This window comes from Manis pentadactyla, chromosome 8 (assembly GCF_030020395.1).
Source record: "Manis pentadactyla isolate mManPen7 chromosome 8, mManPen7.hap1, whole genome shotgun sequence".
Lineage (NCBI taxonomy): Eukaryota > Metazoa > Chordata > Mammalia > Pholidota > Manidae > Manis > Manis pentadactyla.
Genome location: NC_080026.1, coordinates 131969545 through 131995197, shown reverse-complemented (window position 1 = coordinate 131995197; position 25653 = coordinate 131969545). Strand labels below are relative to the sequence as shown.

General features: G+C 48.9%; 1 protein-coding gene across 1 annotated transcript in view; it reads right to left on the bottom strand.

The window, feature by feature from the left end:
* Positions 1 to 453: 453 nt before the first annotated feature.
* HTRA1 (HtrA serine peptidase 1) overlaps positions 454 to 25653 on the bottom strand; it is a 49711-nt gene continuing 24511 nt past the window's right edge. Inside the window, exons 4-9 of the mRNA XM_036898791.2 lie at positions 12884 to 13078; positions 11926 to 11958; positions 10519 to 10633; positions 9292 to 9349; positions 2454 to 2549; positions 454 to 1173 (exon numbers count right to left, since the gene is read on the bottom strand). Of these exons, the coding sequence (XP_036754686.1) occupies positions 1005 to 1173; positions 2454 to 2549; positions 9292 to 9349; positions 10519 to 10633; positions 11926 to 11958; positions 12884 to 13078 (666 nt within the window). The 3' untranslated portion in view covers positions 454 to 1004. The remainder of the gene's footprint in view (positions 1174 to 2453; positions 2550 to 9291; positions 9350 to 10518; positions 10634 to 11925; positions 11959 to 12883; positions 13079 to 25653) is intronic.

Genomic DNA, 25653 nt, shown 5'->3' with positions numbered 1-25653 from the left:
GTCTTGGGTCATGTCCTGGTTTCCTGAATTGTCTCCCTTTCAGAAAGAGACATGGTTTCTCAACTGAAGTTCTGGAAATGGAGAGCCCGGGTCCACCCTGCTTTGCACTGACCCCTCTACACTTAGTACCATGCCCAGCACACAGCAGAGGCCCAGAAAGTCTTTGCTGACTGACTACTGCATGACGTATGGGATCAACAGACTCTCTTCAGTTTGAAAAGCTCCAGATGCAAATGCAACTCTCCCCAAATCCTATTTTATTAAGCCAGAGTGGCCAAGCACAGTTGTTAATAACACTGGTAAACTCCATAGGATGATTTTGAGATAATTGGTAGGACTTCGGGCTCAACCCTTCGTGGACGATGTGGTTTAATGAGGGGCCCATTGACATAATCATTTCAAGAGACTGCAACCAGCTGTTCCCAGGAAAGGACAAGAAGCGTGCCAGAAAGCTAAGTATGAAGAAGTATTTTAATCGCTCAGACTCAAAGTCATTGTGCTCCCAGTTCTGAGGAGATTCTTAAAAGAGGCAACTTTGGCCATTTTGGAAGCCAGCGTTCACCTGCCTGTGGTCTCCAGCATCAACCTCCTCTGGGCACAGACTTGGAGGGAAGCATAAACACACCTGGCACCACGCTGGCTCCCATGGGGCCTTCCTCTCACCTATGCTTTACATCAACTGCCTTAGTTGGACTAAGATGACGACTTGGTTAAGGGAGGAGACAAGTGTTGACTGTCTAAGCAGGAACAGTCCAAGCTGGCAAGAAAAAGCACACACTGCATACATAGGATACAGAAGGGCAAGCTTCCGTCTGCAGATCTACAACATTACATTTGTTTGGTCTGCAAACTATCAAGAGGGATTCTGTTGGCCAGGGTGTTTCTGTTCAACAAGCAACCCGGTGATCGAGTTTTGGGTGTCCTATGCCACCAGCCCAGAGTCACCGTGCTTCGTCCACTGGAGAGTCTTTGAGGGAAACATGAAGGCCAGCTCATGCCTCTGCCTATGGGTCAATTTCTTCAGGAATCACCGTGATCATAATGTCCTCATTGCCCCTGCGGACAACCATGTTCAGGGTGCTTTCCTTTTTAATGACGTCACTGACGTCATTGGCAGAGACCACCGACTGTCCATTGATGCTGATTATGACATCATTTTCCTTGAGCCCACCACTGCAACACAAAGAGAAACACAATGGTAACAGTTCCGTTCCTCTGGTCAACTGCCATGAAAGGTGATCAGTGTGTATTGAGAGAGGCACAATTTAGAACCTAAAAACCCAGAGCAGATTGGGCTTTCAACTTATGTGAAAATAGTTTAAACCAGCAATGGATGGCATTATTTCCTTTTGAAATTTTTAGGCCAAATCTGCAATCAAGTCCATTGCAGAAATGCCGACAAGAAATACCTACCAGATCATGCAGAAATGTATGATCTTATGACAGACTGACCTCAAAGGAGGCAAGACGGTACCATACACCATTTACCATGTATCATGACCTTGGACAGCTTGCTTGTAATGGATATCACAACTCAGAGAGAAGTTCCTAAGGAAAGGACAGACTGGGTCTCTGATGAGACACTTCCTTTTGTTATTGTTGCTGTAAGTTTAGCTCTCACGTGTGCATCAAATTGCTAATGGTCTAGCACAGGGGTCAGCAAACTTTTTCTGTAAAGAGCCAGATAGGAAATATTTCAGGCTTCACAAGCCCTGTGGTCTCTGTCACAACAACTCAACTCTACCGTTCTGGTCCAAAAACCACTCTAGACAATAATATATAATCTACTGGGAATAGCTATGCTCCAGTAAAGCTTTATTTATGTATGCTGAAATTTGAATTCCATATAATTTGGTCATAAAATGCTATTATTTCACGTTTTTTTCAACCACTTAAAAATGAAAATTCTATTCTTAGTTTCTGGGTTGTGTTACAGCAGGTAGCAGGCCAGATCTGGGTCCAGGGAACAGTGTGCCGGCCCTGGTCTAGCCCTTCTCTCTGGACATTATGTCAATGCAGGAATCAAACCCTGACTATTGGTTAAGCTACTTCTTTTCACGTTACTTTGCTGTCACCTAGGTTATTTTTCTAGAGGGGTGGACAGGTAACGGGCCTGACTGATAACAGGATAATTAGAGAAGGCTTTGGGAGGAGATGCATCCCAAAATCCAGGATAGGACCACTGCCCAAGGTCTTACGAGACCCGCAACAAGTCTGACATTGTTCTTCCATCTGGATGACCCCTCATGAAGTGAGGTCTTTGGAAGGTAGGAAGGATCCTTTTCCTGATGAGTCTGGAGCTGACCCAGGTGGGGCATCTGGACCAGTAGGATGGACCTTTTGTCAGGGACCCTCACAATCACCTGAGCCCATGTGAAAAGAGCATGCCCCCCACTCCACTGCACCCAGGAACCCCCGGGACATCAGGCAAAGGGAAAGTCCTCCTAACTCACGCTTCTGCTGGGGTGTCAGGAATCACTTCAATGATATACGCTCCTGAAAGCACATCTGGGAAGTCTCGGTGGCGGTCCTTCAGCTCTTTGGCTTTGCTGCTCAGGAGAAAATACACCGGTGTTAACCTTACATAACCGGGGAGGTCCTCTGCTGAGACCCAACCAGCCTCTCCTCCTGTCCCTGATTCTAACTTTAAATTCCTCCAGAAGTTTTGATTAAACTTTAAATTGCCTGCCCACTAGAGTAAAAGGTTTGTTGGCTGACAGGCAGGGAAGTGCTGTATCATTATAAGTATTAACTTTGCTTATTATTTAATAGTAGTTCCAGTAGCTTAAGGAGCCATTCCAGTAGAGCCATCGGCCTGGTTTGGAGCCCCGGCTCTGCTACTTTTTCAAATGTGACTGTGGGCAGTTGCTAACCCTCTCTGAGCCTAGTTTCGTCACCTACAGAATAGGGGGGCAATGACAATACTCTGTGACATGGGTTCTTGTGAAGATTCCATGAGATCATCTAAGTCCGGCACCTGGCCCCATGCCTGGTGCACAGCAAGCACAGGACTCATAGTGGCTAGTGTCACTGTGACCAGTGACCATCACCACCAGCCACTGATCCAAGCCTTGACAGCCTTTAAGATGCTCAGTCCTCACCACACATCAAAATGCCTGCCCTGCTATCCTCATCCTGGAGAGGAGGAAACTGAGGCACTCAGAGGTCACGTCCTTCCCAAGGTCCAAGCCAGGAAGTAGCAGAGCCGGGATGAGAACCCAGGAGGCCAGACCCCAGGGCCTGTGTTCTCTCCCCACACCTCCGTCTCCCCCAGTTCCCAGGCAAATAACTGGTGTACATTTTAGTCTCGGCAAATCAGCCCATATTCTGAGTGCTAGGAAACATACCACCATTCCTAAGGTGTATAGAAACTGTAGTAATGTATTCACCATTAATTAATAGTTAATTAATTATACTAATTAAAGTGTTAATTCCTATATTGATGTGCCCTGCTTGTTGCCTACTTCACGTACAACACCTTCAACCATGCTCTTAGTTACCAGGATTGCGATTACCCAGATTTTTTCATCAAGTCAAACACCACTATGTTATGAGCCTGGCAGCCGCATGGCACAACTTCCATGAGCTCTGGGAAAAACATGCCCACGGGTCAGGCCGGGCCCACCCGGCATTCCAGGGGCCACAGCCCACGCCCTGCAGAGCCGGGAAAGGCAGGCGCCCCAGGCCTGAGGGCAGTGCTCGGGGCACTCCCGCACTGTGGGTTCCAACAGGACAGGAGCCGAAAGGAAGGCAGGAGGGAGAGTGACCGACCCGCCCTGCGGTTCAGGCCTGCCATCAAAGAGGCAGGCAGAATCTTCTAGAAGGAAGGACCTGCTCAGAACACAAAAAAAATGGAGGATAAAACAAGAGGAAGCCAGGGCTAATGGCCCCTCCTCTCTCTCCTAATGTTACTTAATTTTAACCAGAGACTGAGATGTCTTAACGCAGTGTAAGGTTTCTCTTTTGGGGTGGTGGTGCCAGCTTTCTGAAGTTCAGGTTTACTTAAATGTAAAACTTACCCAACTTCTGTGGGACACAGCAAAAGCAGTCTTAAGAGGAAAGTATATAGCAATCCAAGCATATTTAAAAAAGGAAGAGCAATCCCAAATGAATGGTCTAATGTCACAATTATCGAAATTGGAAAAAGAAGAACAGATGAGGCCTAAGGTCAGCAGAAGGAGGGACATAATAAAGATCAGAGAAGAAATAAACAAAATTGAGAAGAATAAAACAATAGCAAAAATCAATGAAACCAAGAGCTGGTTCTTCGAGAAAATAAACAAAATAGATAAGCCTCTAGCCAGACTTATTAAGAAGAAAAGAGAGTCAACACAAATCAACAGTATCAGAAACGAGAAAGGAAAAATCACAACGGACCCCACAGAAATACAAAGAATTATTAGAGAATACTATGAAAACCTATATGCTAACAAGCTGGGAAACCTAGGAGAAATGGACAACTTCCTAGAAAAATACAACCTTCCAAGATTGACCCAGGAAGAAACAGAAAATCTAAACAGACCAATTACCAGCAACAAAATTGAAGCGGTAATCAAAAAACTACCAAAGAACAAAACCCCCGGGCCAGATGGATTTACCTCGGAATTGTATCAGACATACAGGGAAGACATAATACCCATTCTCCTTAAAGCTTTCCAAAAAATAGAGGAGGAGGGGATACTCCCAAACTCATTCTATGAAGCTAACATCACCCTAATACCAAAACCAGGCAAAGACCCCACCAAAAAAGAAAACTACAGACCAATATCCCTGATGAACGCAGATGCAAAAATACTCAACAAAATATTAGCAAACCAAATTCAAAAATACATCAAAAGGATCATACACCATGACCAAGTGGGATTCATCCCAGGGATGCAAGGATGGTACAACATTCAAAAGTCCATCAACATCATCCACCACATCAACAAAAAGAAAGACAAAAACCACATGATCATCTCCATAGATGCTGAAAAAGCATTTGACAAAGTTCAACATCCATTCATGATAAAAACTCTCAGCAAAATGGGAATAGAGGGCAAGTACCTCAACATAATAAAGGCCATCTATGATAAACCCACAGCCAACATTATATTGAACAGCGAGAAGCTGAAAGCATTTCCTCTGAGATCAGGAACTAGACAGGGATGCCCACTCTCTCCACTGTTATTTAACATATTACTGGAGGTCCTAGCCATGGCAATCAGACAAAACAAAGAAATACAAGGAATCCAGATTGGTAAAGAAGAAGTTAAACTGTCACTATTTGCAGATGACATGATACTGTACATAAGAAACCCTAAAGACTCCACCCCAAAACTACTAGAACTGATATCAGAATACAGCAAAGTTGCAGGATACAAAATCAACACACACAGAAATCAGTGGCTTTCCTATACACTAACAATGAACCAACAGAAAGAGAAATCAGGAAAACAACTCCATTCACAATTGCATCAAAAAAAATAAAATACCTAGGAATAAACCTAACCAAGGAAGTGAAAGACTTATACTCTGAAAACTACAAGTCACTCTTAAGAGAAATTAAAGGGGACACTAACAGATGGAAACTCATCCTATGCTCGTGGCTAGGAAGAATTAATATCATCAAAATGGCCATCCTGCCCAAAGCAATATACAGATTTGATGCAATCCCTATGAAACTACCAGCAACATTCTTCAATGAACTGGAACAAATAATTCAAAAATTCATATGGAAACACCAAAGACCCCGAATAGCCAAAGCAATCCTGAGAAAGAAGAATAAAGTAGGGGGGATCTCACTCCCCAACTTCAAGCTCTACTATAAAGCCATAGTAATCAAGACAATTTGGTACTGGCACAAGAGCAGAGCCACAGACCAATGGAACAGAATAGACAATCCAGACATTAACCCAGACATATATGGTCAATTAATATTTGATAAAGGAGCCATGGACATACAGTGGCGAAATGACAGTCTCTTCAACAGGTGGTGCTGGCAAAACTGGACAGCTACATGTAGGAGAATGAAACTGGACCATTGTCTAACCCCATATACAAAAGTAAACTCAAAATGGATCAAAGACCTGAATGTAAGTCATGAAACCATTAAACTCCTGGAAGAAAACATAGGCAAAAACCTCTTAGACATAAACATGAGTGACCTCTTCTTGAACATATCTCCCCGGGCAAGGAAAACAACAGCAAAAATGAGTAAGTGGAACTATATTAAGCTGAAAAGCTTCTGTACAGCAAAAGACACCATCAATAGAACAAAAAGGATCCCTACAGTATGGGAGAATATATTTGAAAATGACACATCCGATAAAGGCTTGATGTCCAGAATATATAAAGAGCTCACACGCCTCAACAAACAAAAAACAAATAACCCAATTAAAAAAATGGGCAGAGGAACTGAACAGACAGTTCTCCAAAAAAGAAATACAGATGGCCAACAGACACATGAAAAGATGCTCCACATCGCTAATTATCAGAGAAATGCAAATTAAAACTACAATGAGGTATCACCTCACACCAGTAAGGATGGCTGCCATCCAAAAGACAAACAACAACAAATGTTGGCGAGGCTGTGGAGAAAGGGGAACCCTCCTACACTGCTGGTGGGAATGTAAGTTAGTTCAACCATTGTGGAAAGCAGTATGGAGGTACATCAAAAGGCTCAAAACAGACTTACCATTTGACCCAGGAATTGCACTCCTAGGAATTTACCCTAAGAATGCAGCAATCAAGTATGAGAAAGACCAATGTACCCCTATGTTTATCACAGCACTATTTACAATAGCCAAGAATTGGAAGCAACTTAAATGTCCATCGATAGATGAATGGATAAAGAAGATGTGGTACATATACACAATGGAATACTACTCAGCCATAAGAAAAGGGCAAATCCAATCATTTGCAGCAACATGGATGGAGCTGGAGGGTATTATGCTCAGTGAAACAAGCCAAGCAGAGAAAGAGAAATACCAAATGATTTCACTTATCTGTGGAATATAAGAACAAAGGACAAACTGAAGGAACAAAACAGCACCAGAATCACAGAACTCAAGAATGGACTAACAGGTACCAAAAGGAAAGGGACTGGGGAGGATGGGTGGGTAGGGAGGGATAAGGGGGGGAGAAGTAGGGGGTATTAAGATTAACATGCATGGGGGGGTAGGAGAAAAGGGAGGGCTGTACAACACAGAGAAGGCAAGTAGTGATTCTACAACATTTTGCTATGCTGATGGACAGTGACTGTAAAGGGGTTTATAGGGGAGACCTGGTATAGGGGAGAGCCTAGTAAACATAATATTCGTCATGTAAGTGTAGATTAGTGATACCAAAAACAAAACAAAAACAAAAAAAACAAAAAAAAAAAAGGCAGTTCCTGTATGGTAACCTCCAATGAGTTCTACACAAGGGTATAAAGGGCACATAAAAGTGTAGGCAAAGGGTCTGTTTGCGTTTATACAGAAGATCAAAGCCTAATTGGGCTACCCCGAAAATGAACTAAGATATGATATGAAAGAGAACTTCCAACATCAGCACTCTCTGGAAGACTCATGCCAGAAGATGATCATCAAAAAACCCCAACAAAGATCCACGCACTGCTACAGCTGTAGATGCACTCATCCCACCAGCTCCTGGACTTGCCATGGGAATGAAGGAGATATCTAAGCTGGCCTGTGCATACAGTAAAACAACAAATTTGACTGGATCTATACTGTTGGAACTCAACCAAGAATTAGGAGAAGTGCAAATTGTAGCACTCCAAAATCTTACAACTACAGACTATTTACTGTTAAAAGAACATAAGGGATGTGAACATTCCCCAGGAATGGGTTGTTTTAATTTGTCTGATTTCTCTCAGACTGTTCAAGTTCAGTTGGACAATATCCACCATATCATAGATAAGTTTTCACAAATGCCTAAGGTGCCTAACTGGTTTTCTTGGTTTCACTGGAGATGGCTGGTAATTACAGGTATGCTTTGGTTATGTAACTATACTCCTATTATGTTAATGTGTGTGCAATTTAAGTAGTAGCTTAAAACCTATACATGCTGAAGTTACTCTACAAGAAGATATGTCAAAGAAATAATCAATCTTCCCGTGTTTTCTTCTGCCTGCTACTTCTATAGCTTTTCTTCTTCCTTCCTAATTACAACCCTTAAATAGAATTCGTGCCTCATATCAAATTTACCGGGTATCATAATTCTTCCAAGTGGTAAAGATACCTCAAGACAAATGCTGGGCATAGAAGCTACAGGGCATAAATATGCAAAGAAATAAAAAGCTGACCATTTCAAACAATAAGGCTTCTCTCTCACTTACCAACTTTACATTTCCCTGTATGGCCCCGGAAGATGACTGGTTAGCCAGAGACGAGTAAGATTCCTCAAGGGAGGAACAACCTAAGACAGGCACAGTCGCAGGGGGGTCATCAGGTGAGAAATTGGGGATCAACAGAGGTGAGGCTTAGAACCTCACCCCCCCTGTTCTGAGAGAAATCTTCTGCATATGTGGATGTTTTATTGCCCTTGTCCTGCTTGGATTAACACATAGTCTACAGGCACACACCTGATCATCTACATTTGCTCTCTTACAACACTAAACTATGTTTTCTACCTTTATCTTGTATCTACCTACCACTTCAGCATTTTATTAAAAATAATAATAATAAAGAGAGAAATGTGGTATCCACATATAAATCAAGTATAAAAACCAAATGAGTATTCATATTTGAACTGACTGTTTAGAGTTCATAATGCATGAGCAAAACCGAAAGTTTCTGTGATGACTGCCCTTGTACTGTTCACTATGTAACTTATTCACTATGTAAGAATTTGTTCTCCATGTAAGAACTTGTTATGCCTCAGAAGATAGGAGACTGACGAAAATTAGGCTTGGGGTGGATTAATGATTGTGCATTGAGCATTGACTCCCCTATACAGAATTTTATTGTCGTTAACAATCATTTGATCAATAAATATGAGAGATGCCCTCACAAAAAAAAAAAAAAAAAAAAGGACAGACTTCCAATGGTAAAATAAATAAGTAACCGGGATGTAATGTATAGCATAAGGAATATAGTCAAGATATTGTAACAGCTTGGTAGGGTGATAGCTGGAACCTAGAATTATGCATATAAATGTTTTATCACTGTGTTGTAGACTTGAAACTAATGTAATGTAATACTGTGCGTCAACTACCCTTCAATAAAAAATAATCATCTAAAAAAAAATATTTTACAATTAAAAATAAATAAATAAATGTAAAACTTAGACACAGACGTCCCGCTTACCCACCTGGATGTGAGCGACATCATCCGAATGCCAATGTACTTCTTCTTGGTGATGGCTTTGCCTGGTATGACAGCAAAAGGGCAACAGAAGGTCAGCCAGTTGACAGCAGTGCCGTCACGAGGTTCAAGTCCCCATTTCAATGTAAAGTCAGGGTCATAGGAGATATGCTGAAGTTGTTTCAAATTCTGGTTTGGACCCCTATGCGTCATGAGACCAGGAGGAAGTCCTGTCATTTTGGTTAATGGCCGAAAATCTAGGAATGGTCCTCGATTCCTCCCTGCCTCATCCTGACACCCGAGGAGGTTTCTATTCCCCCAGGAATCCAGAATGTGACCCCTTTGCCCCACCCCTCCAGCAGAGCCTCGTCCCGACTCTGAGGGACCTTTCAAAGATCGTGAACTCCCATTCCCAGTGCAGCTGAAATGCTACTCAGGCCCCTCAGCATGGCCTGCTGGGACCCTGACTCGCCTCCTTCCACACCCATGTGTGACTCGGCATGTTCCCTGCACTCCAGCCCCAGGGCCCGGTCCAGGGTCCAGGGCTCCCACCTGTGACCAGAGCGGAGGCCTTGAATCCACCCGCCTCTCTGCTCTCCACTCCCACATCCCTGCCTGCTGGCTCCTTCTCCTTGAGGCCTCGCCCTGGGAGACATTTCCTGGTCCTACTGCCCCCACTAGCTGCCCCTCCCCTTGACTCCTAGCCCAGCACTCTTGCTTCATGTCCTGGGAAGCACCTGCTATTTCCTGAAATGTTATTTCTTTGTTTACTGTCATCCTTACCCACCTCAAGGAGACTGTAAACAACACACCTACAAGGGATGCTATTGAGCCATGGAACCTGCCCCCAAACAGATGGGTGAATAAGCATTTGTAAAATGAATGATCTCCCTGAATCTCAATTTTCTCATCAGTAAAATGGGGTTAGTAATTCCTGCCTGATAGGGTAAAGGAATTTAATAAAGTGAAATGATGCACAGAAATCTCCTAGGGGGTGTGCCTGAAATATTTTAGATTAAACTGTATGAAATGTTCACCAACACAGGTCAAAAAATGGTCAAACATCTGTAACCTCCTATCAGGGGCCTTCTAACATGCATTCCGTTTCCCTCCTTGATAGGGAAGGCTTTGCTGATCTTCAGGTGTGGTGTTTTTCTCCGGCCCCAAGTCGCAGAGGAGCAGCCAGGCCCTGGGCCTGAATCTCCTGGCCTCAGCAGCCTGGGCCCTGCCTTACCTTTGGCTTGTCGGTCATGGGACTCGGTTAGAAACTTTTTAATCTTATCAGATGGGATTGCAAAGGAGATTCCCGCTGTCACTTTCAAGGTATTAATGCCAATCACTTCACCGTCCTGAAAAGCAAGATGGAAATGAATGACTGATCCATGAAGGCTTACCTAAGGATTCACACGCATCAAAAGGGAATGGAGAATGTGCATGAAAGACGCGTTTGTGCTTCATCCGAAATGAGTGGGTGGGGGAGCTGGAGGGAGGGGCTCAGGCCTAGGCTTGGGCTAAGTAAGGTCCTGCTCCACAATGGAACACATGACGGGGAGCTTTAAGATGTACATGTATGTGCTCCTTTCCCAGGAATGTTTCCAAAACCTCTGAGTCTGTTAGGCGGCTGTCTACACCCTCCGGCTTCTCCCATTTCCAACGATCTTAAGACTCCTCTGCTGACATCTGGGAGATTTAAGACCCGCATGCTTCATTTCTAGGGAAATGCAGTCCCATCTCAGATAGCAGCAGGAGCAGGGCTGCAGGGGGCAGTGGGAACACAGACACCCCTTGTTTCCACTGCTTGTCCCAGACTGGCTTTAAATCACAGAGGAAGCCAGTCGACAGGGTGTGCTTCCAGTCAAGATAAATCCACAGTTTGGTGAACGCCACTCAACGGGAAACGTTCCTGGAATAACAGGCTCACCTTCCGCCATTCAGCCATTATTCTCAAAACTATTGTCAAGTGGTTTGTTCAGCCTGGCCTTAGAAGGGAAAACTGTCAAGAAAGTATAAATCACTCTTCGCCCACTTGCTGCGGCACTGAGAGTTCAGTCCCCAGCTCCGAGGGACTATGCAGTGGGCCCTGTTCTCCTGGGCCTTGCTAACGCTGGCCTCGATTTCATCCCCTGCACATGAGAGGTGAGCTGGCTGACCCCTGGGCCGCATGCTTGCTGACAGTCGGGTTCTCAGGCTCCCCCTCTCATGCTTTTGTATTTAAATACAGATGTCAGTTACATCTCTGTGGGTGGGGTAAGTCCTTATTCCAGCCAGGCCTTGAGGGAGGGCTCCTGGTCATCCAGGACCAAGGCTGTGGGAGGGCCAGGCCAGCTCCCTGGGCAGCCTGGAGGCTGCATTTGAAGGACATGCCTTTCTGTGACAGGCCAGAAGTGCTCCTTTAGGGACTCCTGGATGGACATGAATTCCACTCCATTTACTGCTAACCTTGAAACACAGGCGTGGCTCCTGGCATCCCAACCCTCAACTCCACACACCCTCCTCTGTGTAGGAAAGATGAGAAGGGTCACGTGCACGGGTACAGTATAAGCACAGAGTTCCCATGAAAAGAATTAGATAATGGGCTTTGGAAAGTACATGTTCTGCAAAGAAAAAAAAAAGCATGCACATGCATTTGAGAAGATCTTACCAGGTTTACTAACGGTCCTCCCGAGTTCCCATACTGAAATTAAGCAAAAATTAAAACGTTATGAGTCTGTGTCACCACATAGTCCCAACAAGCTACTTTCCTGCCTCGCAGGTTCCTGATAACGGTTCTTGCCTGAGTTTTGTCTCTGTCAACTTAATATTTTGCTCAAAAATAAGAACCTTAACAATTTTCAGCAACGTTTTAGGTATGCTTTAAATGGAAACTTTTTCTTTTGTCCAAAGCCCAGAGGCCAACTACGAATTCCCTAAAATACCCAACCCAGCTTCCTTCTCTTGGCAGGAGGTTGGCACCCACTTGCTCCAGAGCCACAGCGTCTCAGATCTATACAGCAGATCCCTCGGCTGCGGGGGCTGGAAAGCCACGCCGTGTGCTCTATTTCCATTACTTCATGCAGATCACAAGCCAGTTTGGGAATAAAACCTATCAGAGGCAGTGAGTGCACAAACCTCACTGTTCCTTATTTATTAAGCAGATGTAGGGAGGAAAAAAATACATTGCTTTACAGAAACGCCAATCCTGTGGGAGACAGCTGAGTGGAAAAACGTGATTTTAAAAAGATCCATTTACGAGATTTTGTGGTGCAAGACCTGGCCTCCTTAGACACGGAGTGGTGTAGGCCTAATGCTCAGACTGTGCCCCAAAGCAGAGCCTACACCTCCTGGGGCTACAGGGCTGTGCCTGAGAGGGTGTCCCTCCTGCCACAGAGCTACAAAACAACTCCCCTCAGGTGGCCTGGGGAGCTCCCCCAGGCTGCAGACCTTGGCAAATCTGAAGTCCCCATGGACTGCTAATGGGCTCAGGCAAGCCCTTGACCTCATCTCTTGAGGGGGTCAAAGGGAACTCCCTGGATAGCACCTGGGACACTGACTCCTCCCAAGTTCCTGAGCCTGACTTTCAGAACCTGCCCCGACCCGGGTGGGCGGCCGCCACGGCTCACGTTGATGATGGCGTCTGTCTGGATGTAGTCCATGTCTGAGTTCCGGAGCCCCAGCTCTTTGCCACCGCGCTGGGTGGTACTGACGATCCCGGTGGTGACTGTGTTTTGAAGGGAAAACGGGCTTCCGATGGCGACCACGAACTCCCCTGGCCGCAGCTCTGAGGAGCGGCCAAGCAGCAGGACAGGCAGCTTTCCCTGCAACCACAAGGTTGGCATAGCTGCAGGTGGTGAGCTTAACAGAGTGGATAAAGGCACAGGGGTCGTGGGTGCCAGGCAATAGCAGGTCACTCCCATTCCCCAAGCCTTGAGGGAAACTGAGGTCAGGCCCAGCGTCCCTCCCTAGGCCAAGGGCCCTGCTTCTCTCCCACCCGCTGTAACCGATGAACGTGAAGCTGCACGCCAAGGGGCGTGTGGGAGGGTTTCTGGAGGTCATCTCGGGGTCTGTCCACATCTTGAAGCTATTAGCACAGACTTGTTCTGAAAATGTGAGACCGAGACAGAGGGAGACACGTTTTGGATTTGGTGCAAGACTGCCTGGGGTGCTCTTAGAGAATAAAGCCCCCCCCAGAAGGATCCTGAGCCCACAGACCCTGGGGCAGAAGGGAAAGGGGGAATGTGCCCCCACTTACCATCCGCCCAGGTTCTGGAGAGTCGGGAGCCCTGGGGGCCGGCACTGCACCGACTCAGCCAGATGTCTCTGCGCTGAGTCTGTGGCAGCTCTGCCGAAGGGCAAAGGTGGAACCGAGACAGCAAGGCACCCAGGGTGCCCAGATGCCAAGGCCCAAGAGGTGGGCTCCCTCCTTATCTGAAGAAGTTCCCCATCACCCACCTGTGCTCCCATCACCCACCAGGGACCTGACTGACCCAACAAGCATGGTGCCTAAGAAGGCCGGGCACAGCCAGGAGCCCCAAACACTCTTCCAACTAGAAAGGAATGAATGAAAGCCAGCTCGAGTCCGCAGGGCTGCAGAGGGCCGGGCTCCTGTCGGGGAAGCGTGGGTCTCGCCCCTCTCTCCTCCCCCCAGGCAAACGCTGAGTTCCTTTCAGTTTTATTCCCTGAGTCAAAAGGAGCAGCTGTGCCAAACAACGTGGACGAGGCCCAGAGAGCGAAGACCTAGCCCAGGCTTCATGCCAACCAAGTGCAGTCAAGAGTCCTCATGTGTGTCCATCTCAAAGAAGGAAGAAAGGGGGGCCAGGAGGGTGGGGCAGGTGAGAACCAGTGTTTCCTGTCAGGGATGGTACAGACCAAAGTGGATGAAGTCCATTGAACAGATAAACTGTGGCTCCAAATATCTGGTGATGAGAGCGAGAGACAGAGCAGGGATTTAAACGTGGTAACCCCAAAGCCAGACTGTCTCACCCACTGTACAGTGCTACAAAGACCCCTCCCACCCCAAATATGGGAGATGCTGGGCCAGAACGTTCATGGAGGAAGAAGGAATGTTGCAAAAAGGATCCAAGACCTAAGACGGACGTTTGGACTGATGAGAAGTAACGCCCGCGGTTCGCAGGCGCTGGCAGGCCCCTTACAGCACTGTGGGCAGGAGCACAGACCCTGGGCCGGGCTGCCTGACTAGATCCTGGCCTAAGCTTACAGCCACTCGGGTCCTCAGTGTTCCCATCTGAAAAATGGGAAGAAAAGCCTATCTCACTGGTTAGTTGTGAGAATTAAGTGACAAGATTCAAACAGTTCTTTGAATGGCACCGAGCTCGTGTTACACATCGTGTGAGTGGGATGTGTAAGCAACAGATGTGTTGATTATTGTTATTAGTATTCAGGTCCATGCAAATCCAGTGGAGGAAATCCTACCAACTAACAGCCCACAAGCTCATCCGTGTCACCCAGTTCTCCATGCAGGAGAGGCCGGTGGTGCAGTCTGCCCTGACAGTGACTTTTGCCCATGGGGTCACCTGGGCCCGGGTGCAGGGTGCTGCTCTGATGGGGGCAGGTCTGCAGCCCAGCACTCCCTGAGCTCACGGGCATCCGGCGGCACGCCAGCAAGCTCAGCACAGCCTGTTTACCCTGGGCCTGAGCCAGTCACCCCTGCCAGGAATGACCTCATCCAACAGACACAGTGGGGAGGCAAGCAGGAGTCAGGGCTGGCGACATGCACTCAGCAGCTGGGGTCACTGCTGCTCCTTCAGAGCCTGGGAACAGCCTCCAGGGTTGGGCTGGAGGGGCAGGAAGGGGACAGAGCAGCAAAGGCTCCCGGGGGGTCCTCCCTGCTGCCCAAGATAACAGTTGGTTTTCACCGACTTTAAGGCAAGAGATCAAGTTCAAACATAGGAAGGTGGGCCCAGCCCACATCAGCTCAGCCACAAACAGGGAACCACATCAGAAAGTTACGTGGCAGGACTCCCGGTGGAGATCTTAATTAGCATCTCTCCGCTGCCATCCCTGCCCCCCCACCTCCACTTCCCAGGAGGGGTGCTGGGCCCAGGCTCCCAGGCACCAGGAGGTTTTGAAGGTAAGGGGGCCTAAAGACAACACCCTGCTGAGTTCTTCTTTCCCAAGTCTGAGCTCAGGCCTGGAGGACGAGGGAAGGAAGCAAATGCTTCAGGGCGCAGAGCTGTGAGGACAGAGCAGGGACCCTGCGAGGGGAGGCGAATATCCAGCCCCACTCACCGGGGAGGCCCGGGCCTCCAGGGGCCTCCAGCATGGTGAAGCCGCCCACAGCAGGGGACCATTCGGGCTTGGTCATGTGCACACCAAGGCTACAAGCCCAGAGTCTCCCCAAGAACCAAGAACACGTCAGGAGGAAATCTGGGTCCATGTGGCCAGGTAGTCAAACCTGCACCAGGGGGCAACACCAAGTATCACCTTGTTTAAGTTTCTATTCACTCAAGCATCTCAGATAATGACGGACAATCATAAGACAGAAATGAGTAAATGGGCACACGGCGGATGGGAGCAGTTATGACCGGAAGCCTGAATTGATGAACCTTTCCCCTCTCAGAAGGCAAGTACTTTCATGACCACCTTGGGAGTCAGGGCGGGTTGCCCCATGTTTTATAGATGTGTGGAAACTGAGGCGCAGAGATGGAGTGGCTTCTCACACCTAATGAAGAGCAGACTGGCGAGCAAAGAGAACAGGCTTCCCGACTTTCAGACCTGCACTCCTAGCATGTGTTAACCTGGAATTCTAATGTAGGCAGGAATCTTTGCAAGGCAGTGATATGGAGCAGTGAGGTGGGCCAGGCAAGATTTACGGCTCTCCGCAAATTCCAGATGCGTTTTGGGGGCCATTTGGCCCCTACTCACCGCAGGTGCTGCTGGCCTCGCAAGCATCAGGCTCTCCAACCTGTCCCAAATCCAAGTAGGGCTCATCTCAGCCTCCACCCCCACCTCGGGTCCGTCTGCTCAGGGCAGCTATACCTCTGCTGGCCAGCTTTCTACTCAGTAATTTAGCGTCTTATTCCACAGCTGTCTAGACACAGGCTCCATAGAGGAGCTTGGGGGAGATGAAATGTAGATATGGCTGGAAGCACAAAGCCACGCTTCGGCCTTGACCTGCAGATGGGAAACACCAGGTCCTGGCTTAATCCTGTGCTCTCCCCTCAGGCTGTTTCCACGCCACCCACATCAAAGCCGTCTCAAGGCTCCTGGACACAGACCCTCTGTCTGAGTCTCCCTCAGAAGCAGCACCAGCCACAGGCCATCTTGGAGATGCCAGCCCCTCTCCTAGCAGCCGCTTCCCACACCTCACCATCTGGCGGGAGCCTGGCAGCACGTCTATGAAGTAAAGGCACAGACATCCATCCTCCACCCGGCAGGTGGGAAGGGCAAGGGGGCGAGGAGGCAGAACCGGGGCATGTGGCTCCTCGAGTCCAATTCGCCAACCAGTCGGGATGAAAAGGCACAGCAGTGTGGGCACCAAAGCAGCAGTGAGGCTGAGAGCTCGTAGCACAGAAGCAGAGCTCTGAGGCTCCGAGTCGGAGCACCCACAGCAGGCTCGGCCCAAGTCCTTCTGGGATCAAGGACATCGGAAGAAGGTGAGTCCAAGGCACTGCCAGTTCTTGAGTTCACATTCGTGCTCACAGGAAGGGGGGAAGCCAGCAGAAAGGAGGAGACCCGCCCACAGCCTGCAAGTGACTCCCTAAGGCTAAATGAATGACATCCTCACAACAGAGTCAATGAGGGCGACTCTAAGACAGGGTGAATCCCTCTAACCCCTGCGTTGTCAGCCCACTGCCACCCAAGGTGATGGGAAACAGCCCGGGTAAGGCTGTCAGAAGTCCTGGGTGTGGACTGCAGACTTACCATGTCTGTGTGAAATGGTTAAATACCAGCCGCAGGCAGGACACTCATTGTGTGGTAGACGTAACGCTAAAACTTGGAAGAGGCTGGTAATAGCATGATTAAAGAAGGCGCTTACCATTCATTTAGATTACGACAAGCAAGTAACAACCAGCTGGCCGGGCAGCTCTGTTCCCAAGAAACACCGTGGACATGAAGAGAGAGCTGCTCGACCAGCAGTGGCTCAGCACCTCCTGCTCTCTGGGCACAGCGAACGCAAAGATCAATGAAATCCTCCTGTACCCTCCAGGCTTGCAGTCTGATAGGTGGAGAGTCACACAGCAGTAAAAGAGACTAAAACCCCAATCTCCATCACTGTGGGCAGCTTAGCCATTAGGGCTAAATAGAAATCAACACCAAAATGACTTGGGTGTATCAATTAGGGAGTTATTTTCTTCAAATAACAGAAAACCCAACTCAAAATGGAGTGAATATCCATCTGTTCAAAGGCAGGGTGGTGCAAGGGTTGATCACTTCAAAGGCTCCAGGGCATCGAGAGTCTCCTTCCTGTCTAGTTCCTTTAGCCTGATCTCACGGTCACTCGACGGCCACCACCAGTCCAGGCCCTTCAAGACAGGACGATGCCCAGTGGGAGTAAAAGGGTCTTTTCTCCCCCGTGTGCCGTCAGAAGAGCAAACCACCCAGAGGAGCCCAGCATCTCCCCCTCGCGGGTCATCAGCCGGCATCCGGGAGCAAGGCCATCCTCAGCCACCCTCTGGTGGGGGGAACATGGCCCCTGTAACAACCTTAGGCACCTCAGGGTTTGCCTGAGTTAGGAATGGGGTAGGTCAAGGTGGACTGAAAACAATCCCGGGGCCCTGCCAGCTGGGAGGAGGACGGCCATGAGAGTCTACCGGAGCTTGTGGGGAAATGGCTCATTTAGAGCAGTGATCTCAACACCTACAATGGTCGCAGAGGACTCTCATAAGCCTACGCTCTTCCCTGCAGGATTTGGTTGGGGGCTGGGGGCGGGCACGAGGGGAAGTCTGCCCCCAAGGAAAGCAATGGTCACAAAATGTCCAGGGTGGTCAGTGCATGGTCCAAACAGAGCCTGGCCAGTGTAGACAAACTCCCCCATCGTGTGCATGCCCTACATGCCTCCTGCTCTGTCATTCCCTTGGCCTTCACAACCAGCCCCTCTGTAGGACACGGGACAGGCACTGTCCACTCACCAGGGAACCAACATTCCCACAGCTGGTCCAGGTGGTGGCAGGACCAGGACTACAATCCTCCAGCCTCCAATCCCAGTGTTCTTCCCCCCAACCCCCTCTGCCCGCTGCCCAGACACCCACAGAGCAGGACCTTTCCACCAGGCAGACAAGAGCAGAGACGACACACAGCAGGGCAATGGGGGAGGCAGAGACTAGTCACAATAGAGTCTGGCCAGAGGAAGCACCTCTGTGCACCCTCAGGGTGAGGGCTGGGCCGCACTGCTTCTCCCTTGGCAGAGCCTGCATTAGCCTCAGGCAAGCCAGGACAGGGCAGGGAGGCAGGCCTGTGCAGCACCCTGCAGCCTCTGGGTAGACTAGGGATAACTGCTGGATTTCCCCCAGGGAAGAAAAGCTGGGTCTCTGCTAAGTAAGACCCACAGGCTCATTGCCAGCTTTGAGATTATCGTCCAGCATCCACCAAGGGTGGTGCAGAAATGAAGACTTCAACATGAGTGTGCGTGCACACACACACACACGTATGCACAAACAATGCCACCTCAGCCTCCACAGATCCTGGGAGCACGCTGTCCCAGGCAGCAGGACATTTGGGTTAGGTCTTGGTTTTGTATGAACTCACTCTATCCCCTTGAGCCACTTGATTGACTTCTCTGGGTCTTGGTTTTACCACTTGTTAAATAAGAGAATTGAGCCTGGTGATGTCCAAGGTCATCCTGCCTCTGACAATTTAGAGTTCTTTCCAGAAGATCTCCAAAATCCAGATCTTTGGAAATCCCGAAGTTGATTTCCAAAAAACCTATTAGCAGACAATGGTTAAGTTGGTACTATCAAAAGGCACCAAAGTCCTTAACACAACTTTCATACAACTCTCCAATGGGGTCAGATGACTCCTGCAAACTCCTACAGTCGTAAGAGGAGAGGGCATTTCTAGAATTCTCCAGATGCTGGCTCAGCCAATAATCATCTAGAAAGTACCCGAAAGCAATAGCCCATCAATATTTCAGCTTCAGGCAGACTGGGTTTTGCCTAACAGACTTTGAGCACTCACTTCATTGCAACCTCATTCCCTGAAGCTTGGCGAGAAGGGCAATAAAATGAAGCAATAAAATAAAGGAAAAACTGGCAACTTTTTTTTTGAACCTCATATGGCAAGTCAACTCCTTCTTTCTCTTCCTTGAAAAGCAAGAGAAATATTTTTGTTGCTGAATCTGCAGAAGTCACTGCATCTGCCAGCGCCCCGCACACTCATCTTCAAGGAGCTGGGGCTTCCAGGCTGGTCCTGCAGGTCCCGTGAAGTTGGCTTCAGAGGCTCACGTTGCAGCAGCTGGCTGCAGCTCAAATGAGTGACTTGATGTGTCTTCTGGAAACAGTTAAGCTAACCTCTCATTTTCTTTAAAAAATATGCAATGGGGAAAATAGCACATCCCCCACACCCGGCAAGAAGCAGCACTATAGAACTTGTACTTGTCCTAAGGAAGGACAAACTGGGCCCCACAGGCATTTATAGGGATGTCAACATCTACAACTTGCCTGGGTGACAGCGACCCAGCCTGAGTGAGGAGGGAAGCAAGCCCACGCGGGAGAGGGCCAATGGGAAAGAGGACAGATCAGAGAACCATGGGCCCAGAGGAACCTGAGATTTGGGGGAGTTGATTTACTAGGGGCAGCACCAGCTACGTAATTTGTAGGGCCCAAAGCAAAATAAAAATGTACGTCTCTTGTTCATTAAGCACATAAAAAGTGCCATTAAAGGTACTAAAATATAAAGTCTTTTCTTTCTCTCTCTCTTAATCTGTTTTGATGCTTCTTATTTACGATTTGTTGCACTCCCCTGGGGCACAAAGATATTACGGAGGCCAGTGCAGACCCAGAGAGCCTCAGGACTCAGGGCTCTGCCCACCGGCTGCTGGACAGGACCCAGGCACTATGCCCAACCTGAGCTGAGGAAGTTGAGCCAGGCATCTCCCCATCCCAGGGGCCCACCACCCAACCTCAGAGGATGTATGATCTCCAAGGGCATTGAATTCCTTCTGCACTAGGTACCTAGATGGGGAGGGAGAAAGCCCCGTGGCATCATTGCCTGAGCTCTGCCACCACCTGCTACCCCAAGATGCCACAGGGTGTGCAACCACAAACCCAACTTTCCCCATGCCTATGCCCCCTGGAGGAAGGAGGGTGTCAGTGATAGCTGCGGGGCCAGGAGAGTGAGAAGGCTGCGAAACCATCCTGGGGAGGTGGGAGGGCAGCAGGAGGAGGAACAGTGATGAGCCAGGCCTGCAAGCCCAGCACAAACTCCACTGTCTCATGCGACTTCACTTAGGAAACACAAATTCAAAGCTAAAATTCAGAAGGTGATCCCACAGCATTACACCCCCAAGCACTGGGCCCTTCTGAGCATCAGGCCTGTAAGTACCCAGGTCACATGGCCATAAAGCAGCCCTGCTGGGGGAGGAGATGGTGGGCCAAGAGTGAGATGGCCCGGGATTCTGATTAGAGAGGATGGAAGTTATCAGTGATGACAAGGTCATGGGCATGAGCAAGGGAAGGTGGCTGCATGCAGCAGGTGTCGGGGGGCCACGACCAGGAGGCCAAGAGGCCAATGCAAGAAGGACCTGCTCCACGGCGCCGAGTCACCAACACACACAGAAAAATGGCAGCATCAAGGGGCCACCATCTGTTTCTCCAAATGACATATTAGTGTCACTGTACAGGGACGGGAGAAGCTGCAGAGTGGGGCTGGGGTGGGATGAAAGAAGTGGGGGAGATGGAGAGAAAGAGACAGGAGACAGTCATGGAAAACAGGAAGGCAAAGGGCAAAGGAAACAGCCTTCCTCCAGCCGTGGTTCACGCCACTACCAGAGCTTTAGCCTCCTTTAAGCTATACCAAGAAATGCTGACATTTCACATATTCCATTATTCTCGTTTAAACCACAAAATGTCAACAGTTCTACATGGAAGCCCAGCTGCCGGTGGCTGTGTACATTCTGTGGCAGCAGAGGAGGAAGAACACTGTCTCCGTCAAGTGTAACTCTGGTCTTCCCCTAACATCAGCCCCTTCGGTCCTCCACGCCGATGGACTGACCGCAGCTTGGCTGACGCCGCTATAGCAGTGCTCGGCCAGTAAATATTTATGAAAATCTGTGAATGTGAAAGTGAGTAAGCGAAAGAATGAATAAACCAGACCTTAAAAGCGGGTTTCGCCCAGGCCTGGTATTTCAGTCCAGGTAACTGACTGGAGGCAGCCTGGTCTTCAGCCGTCTATAGGGCTGCAGTGAAGGAAAGGAAGGGCTTGTGCCCCCCAGCTCCCCGACGGGGAAGGCCGCTGTCTCACTCTGTACTCAGCCCACAGCAGCCACTCAGTGCCTGTTTGACTGAACAGAAGGCACCCCGGCTCCTCACTCCCCAGGAACACTTAGAGCTTGTGCAGTCCCATGCAGAGAAGTTGCCCAGGATACATCATTCCTTCCAAAAGTCGTGAAAAAAATTGTTTAAGATGTATAACTTCTTCTGTATAAAAATAATTTGAGATGTTAATGACACAAGGCATGTTATAATAAGTTGATCAGTATATATTCATGACATAAAATGAGGAAAAATAAAGAATATTCTAATCACAGGGTCAGTGGTTTCTATGAGCTGCCTGGTAGCCAAAGCAAAGAGGGAAATACCATGGGTTCCATGTTCTTGTTACCAGATTCTGGTGCCTTAATTAACAGAAGGGACTTGTTAATTAGCACATTTATTAAACTAGTCAGTCCTCAATTCACCAGACTGTCTTATTTCTTCCCTGACATAGAAAGTCATCGGGATGGTTTTAGGAAACCAGTTTTGAGAAGCTGCATCTATCTTGCCATGAATGAGAGGTGACCAGTTTGTTAGGAACTCTTTATAGTTCCAGACTCTCAGGAGATTGACTACTAAAGAAATTGGAACTTTTCAGAGTCTGACCAGCAAGGGCCCAAAGCACCAAGGCCAATGAGAAATATAGACAATATGCAGAGAAACCATGTCTCAGAATTAATGGATTGTGTTCCAGAGGGCTCTAAGAAACTTGCTGGGAAAATATGTTTGCACTTAGTCCAAAATCCAGATCCTCCAGCCTGGGCAGAAAAGGAGGACTAGGCAGCTCTTGTCCCCAGACTCTTCCAGGTCGGCTCTACTGTCCTTGCCTCAGCTCAGCTATCACCTTCTGAGCTTCCTTTAAGGCTTGCCCAGCCCTCAATGCCTTCCACCTCTCCTTCTGTTTGTCTTTCTTTGTACTTACAACTGCATTTATCCCAGTTTGGCTGTTTCCCGCGCTACATTGTAATCTCACCCATTGCTGATACATCCTCAGCACCTAACACGGTGTTTGGCCAAGACAGATGACCAATAAATATTTACAGAATCTGTGAATGAATAAGGAATAACTTATTCCTTACTGAAAGGATGAACAAACCAGACCTTGAGCATTAGGACTGAAATTGGATAATAATTTGCAAAACATCTTGAAATTCATGTAAACTCTCTGCTGGTATTCCAGAGAAATGGGCAAAACTAAGGCCTTTGTCTGTTCCGTGGGGCCCAGCGGAAGCATGAGCAGCAGCTAAGAAGCACAGCCCCTCCCGGAAGGAAGAGCGAGTGGGATCGGCTTCCCTGTCCTTTCCCAGGGCTTCGCTTGGGTCTCAGGAGCCTCCCTGGGACAAGGTGGGGTCACCTCACACTGGGGTTGAAAGTTCTTCTGTGAAAGCCCAGAACGTAAATACTTTTGACCTCGGGGGCCATAGTCTCACATCCTGACTGCTCAACTCTGCTGCTGTGGGGCAACATCAGCTACAGACTTCCGCACAAAGAAGGGGCATAAATGGCTGTGTTTCAATAAAACTTTATTTACAAAAAACAAAAAGCAGATGGAGGGCTGGAATTGGGCTGCAGGCCATGGTTGGCCAACTCTGGACTCTAACACACTGTTACACCTCCATAAACTGTCAGGAACCATACATGGCCCCCCAGTGAAGGGAACCGGAGACATTCCCAGTGAGGTACCTACAAACTCAGTCCCAGCAACCTGGGAACTGCTTTGTCCAACCATAAATAACAGCCTTAATCCAACCCCCTGAAGGGAATGCACCAAAGTGAAGAAGGCATTACCATATTAAGAGAAAAGCCCGGCCAAAGAATTTCCTTAACAATCAACCAAGTTCTTGAAACAGGGCCAGAGAACACAAGGGCTCCGGTTCTGATAGTTTGGGGAACTGAAACGTTTCACATTCCGAAGGGAGCTGCAGTCAGAGCCTAAGAAGCCACGTCCCCAGCAGCCTCTGGACCACAGCTGGCCCAGTGCAGGACACGCTGCCTCCACTTCCGGCGTACAGTGTCAGGCTTTACATGACCTCATGAGATATTGATCCCTGTCCCCTAAACATGGTAAAGATCGAGACGGTAATAGAAGCCCGGTAACATCACAGGGCCTGTGCGTGGGGAGCAAAGGCAAGGGCAGGCCTCTCAGTTCCGGGCGAGGAAGAAGAGAGACACAGAAGGACCCATGCAGAGGGAGCGCCGGGAGGAATTCACGATGGAAAAACACAGACCCCAAAGCAGAGGGACGCCGTGGCAGAGCTCCCGCACCCCGGGCTCCCGCTTGGTTATGAGGGAGGGGGGCCGGCCATGCAGGCTGCGTGCGATCTGGTTCACTTCTGGCCCAGCTCAAGCGCCTTAGTCAGCGCCTGCTTGGCCGGCAGGTGGCCTGAGGGGAACTGGCTGCCTGCGTGAGTCACCCGGGCCCAGGACCCCCCTCATTCGGAGAACTCGGGCTGATTCACAGGCTGCCAAATTCTGAGACCGGCCTGAGGACACCAGAGCCAGCCTGGCAGCCCCTGGGGCTTGGGCATGAAAGGCCCAGGCCCCTCACCCCCTGGGACCCCAGTTCTCAACCTCACAGACATTGTGCTGTTAGCGCTTCCTGCCCCGCGGCCAGCTCAGCAGGAAAAGGACCCTCTGGAAACAAAGCAGCCCCCAGAGCCCAGAAGTTTCACTCTGAGGCCACTTCAAACAGATCTGTAGGTGGCCTCTGGCCTGAAGGTGGCCAGGGCTGGATGCAGGCCTAGGGGTGAGGGGAGAAAACCACTTCACAAGCCTGACAAGGCTGCTTCCAAATATTTCCCTGGTTGCTGGCGACAGGGGAAACTGCCCACAGGAAACCTCACCACATCACCAGCGCTTTCAGCGACAAAGACCACAGAGCTACTGTGGTCCCCAGCCCCGATCTCCAGGCAGCCCTTGGGATCAGATGAGCGCTGGAAGCTGGGGGCATGTGGGCCGGCAGGGACCTGCTCTGTGCCTCATCTGCCAGTGGGAGGCAGTTGGCCGCGTGAGCCCAGGTGCCTTCCGGCCCGCCGGTCCACAGAGCAGCGGGCCTCGCTTCTGTCTGGGCAGAGGGCTCTGAAATTCCTACTCGGGGTACCGCTGTGCAGCGCCTACTACCTGACAAGTCAGTAAGACAGGTGTGTCCCTCCACTCCAGCAGCAGAGATAGAAACTTAAATCAACAAACAAGTGAGACCACAGAAAATTGTGACAAGGAGGTGAGCAGGGGAAATGAACAGTGAAACCTGGTTGTCTGTGATGTGTCCAGAGTGCCTGGGGCTGGGGAAGCTGGGATGTGGGGCGCTCCCTGGGGAGGGGGTCAGGCAAGGCTGTCTAAGGCAGAAGTTAGTCTGAGACCTGAAGGATGGGAAGGTCAGTCATGGAGGATCGGGGAGACATATCAGGGAAGGCCAAGACCTGCAGAACATCCCTGGCTTGTGGGACACAACAGAGGAGGGGGTGGCTAAGCAGGGAGGAGGTGAGTTTGGGGAAGGAGGGGGTGCTGGCCGGCGAGGCCCTGGTCAGAAGGAGTTAAGATCTCTCTGTAAGAAAAGTGGAAAACGTGTAAAGGGTTTTAGACAGGGTAGACAGGACATGACCTGAAAGTTGCAATCATCGAGGGGGGTGTGCGCTTTTTATGTGAGTTTATGTCTGCATGTCTCCTAATCAAGGCAGCTGGAAAACCAGCTGTAACAAAAGGAACCTTCCCCTCGTACCTTTTTCAATACATCCCTAGTATTTCTGCCAGGTACTCTGGCCTAAAGAAACCAAATAGCTCTCGTTTCACATTTCTCCTGCTCTCTGTCTCTCCTCTCTCTCTTTTTCTCAACTGCTTGGGAAAAGACTATTTGGACAGAATGCTGCCTTTGGATGAAAATTTTAAATATTCTGCAAACACAGTTGAGTGTCATGTTGAACACATTTGGAAGCAGTTCGTATGTGAAGCTGAACTGGTTTGCC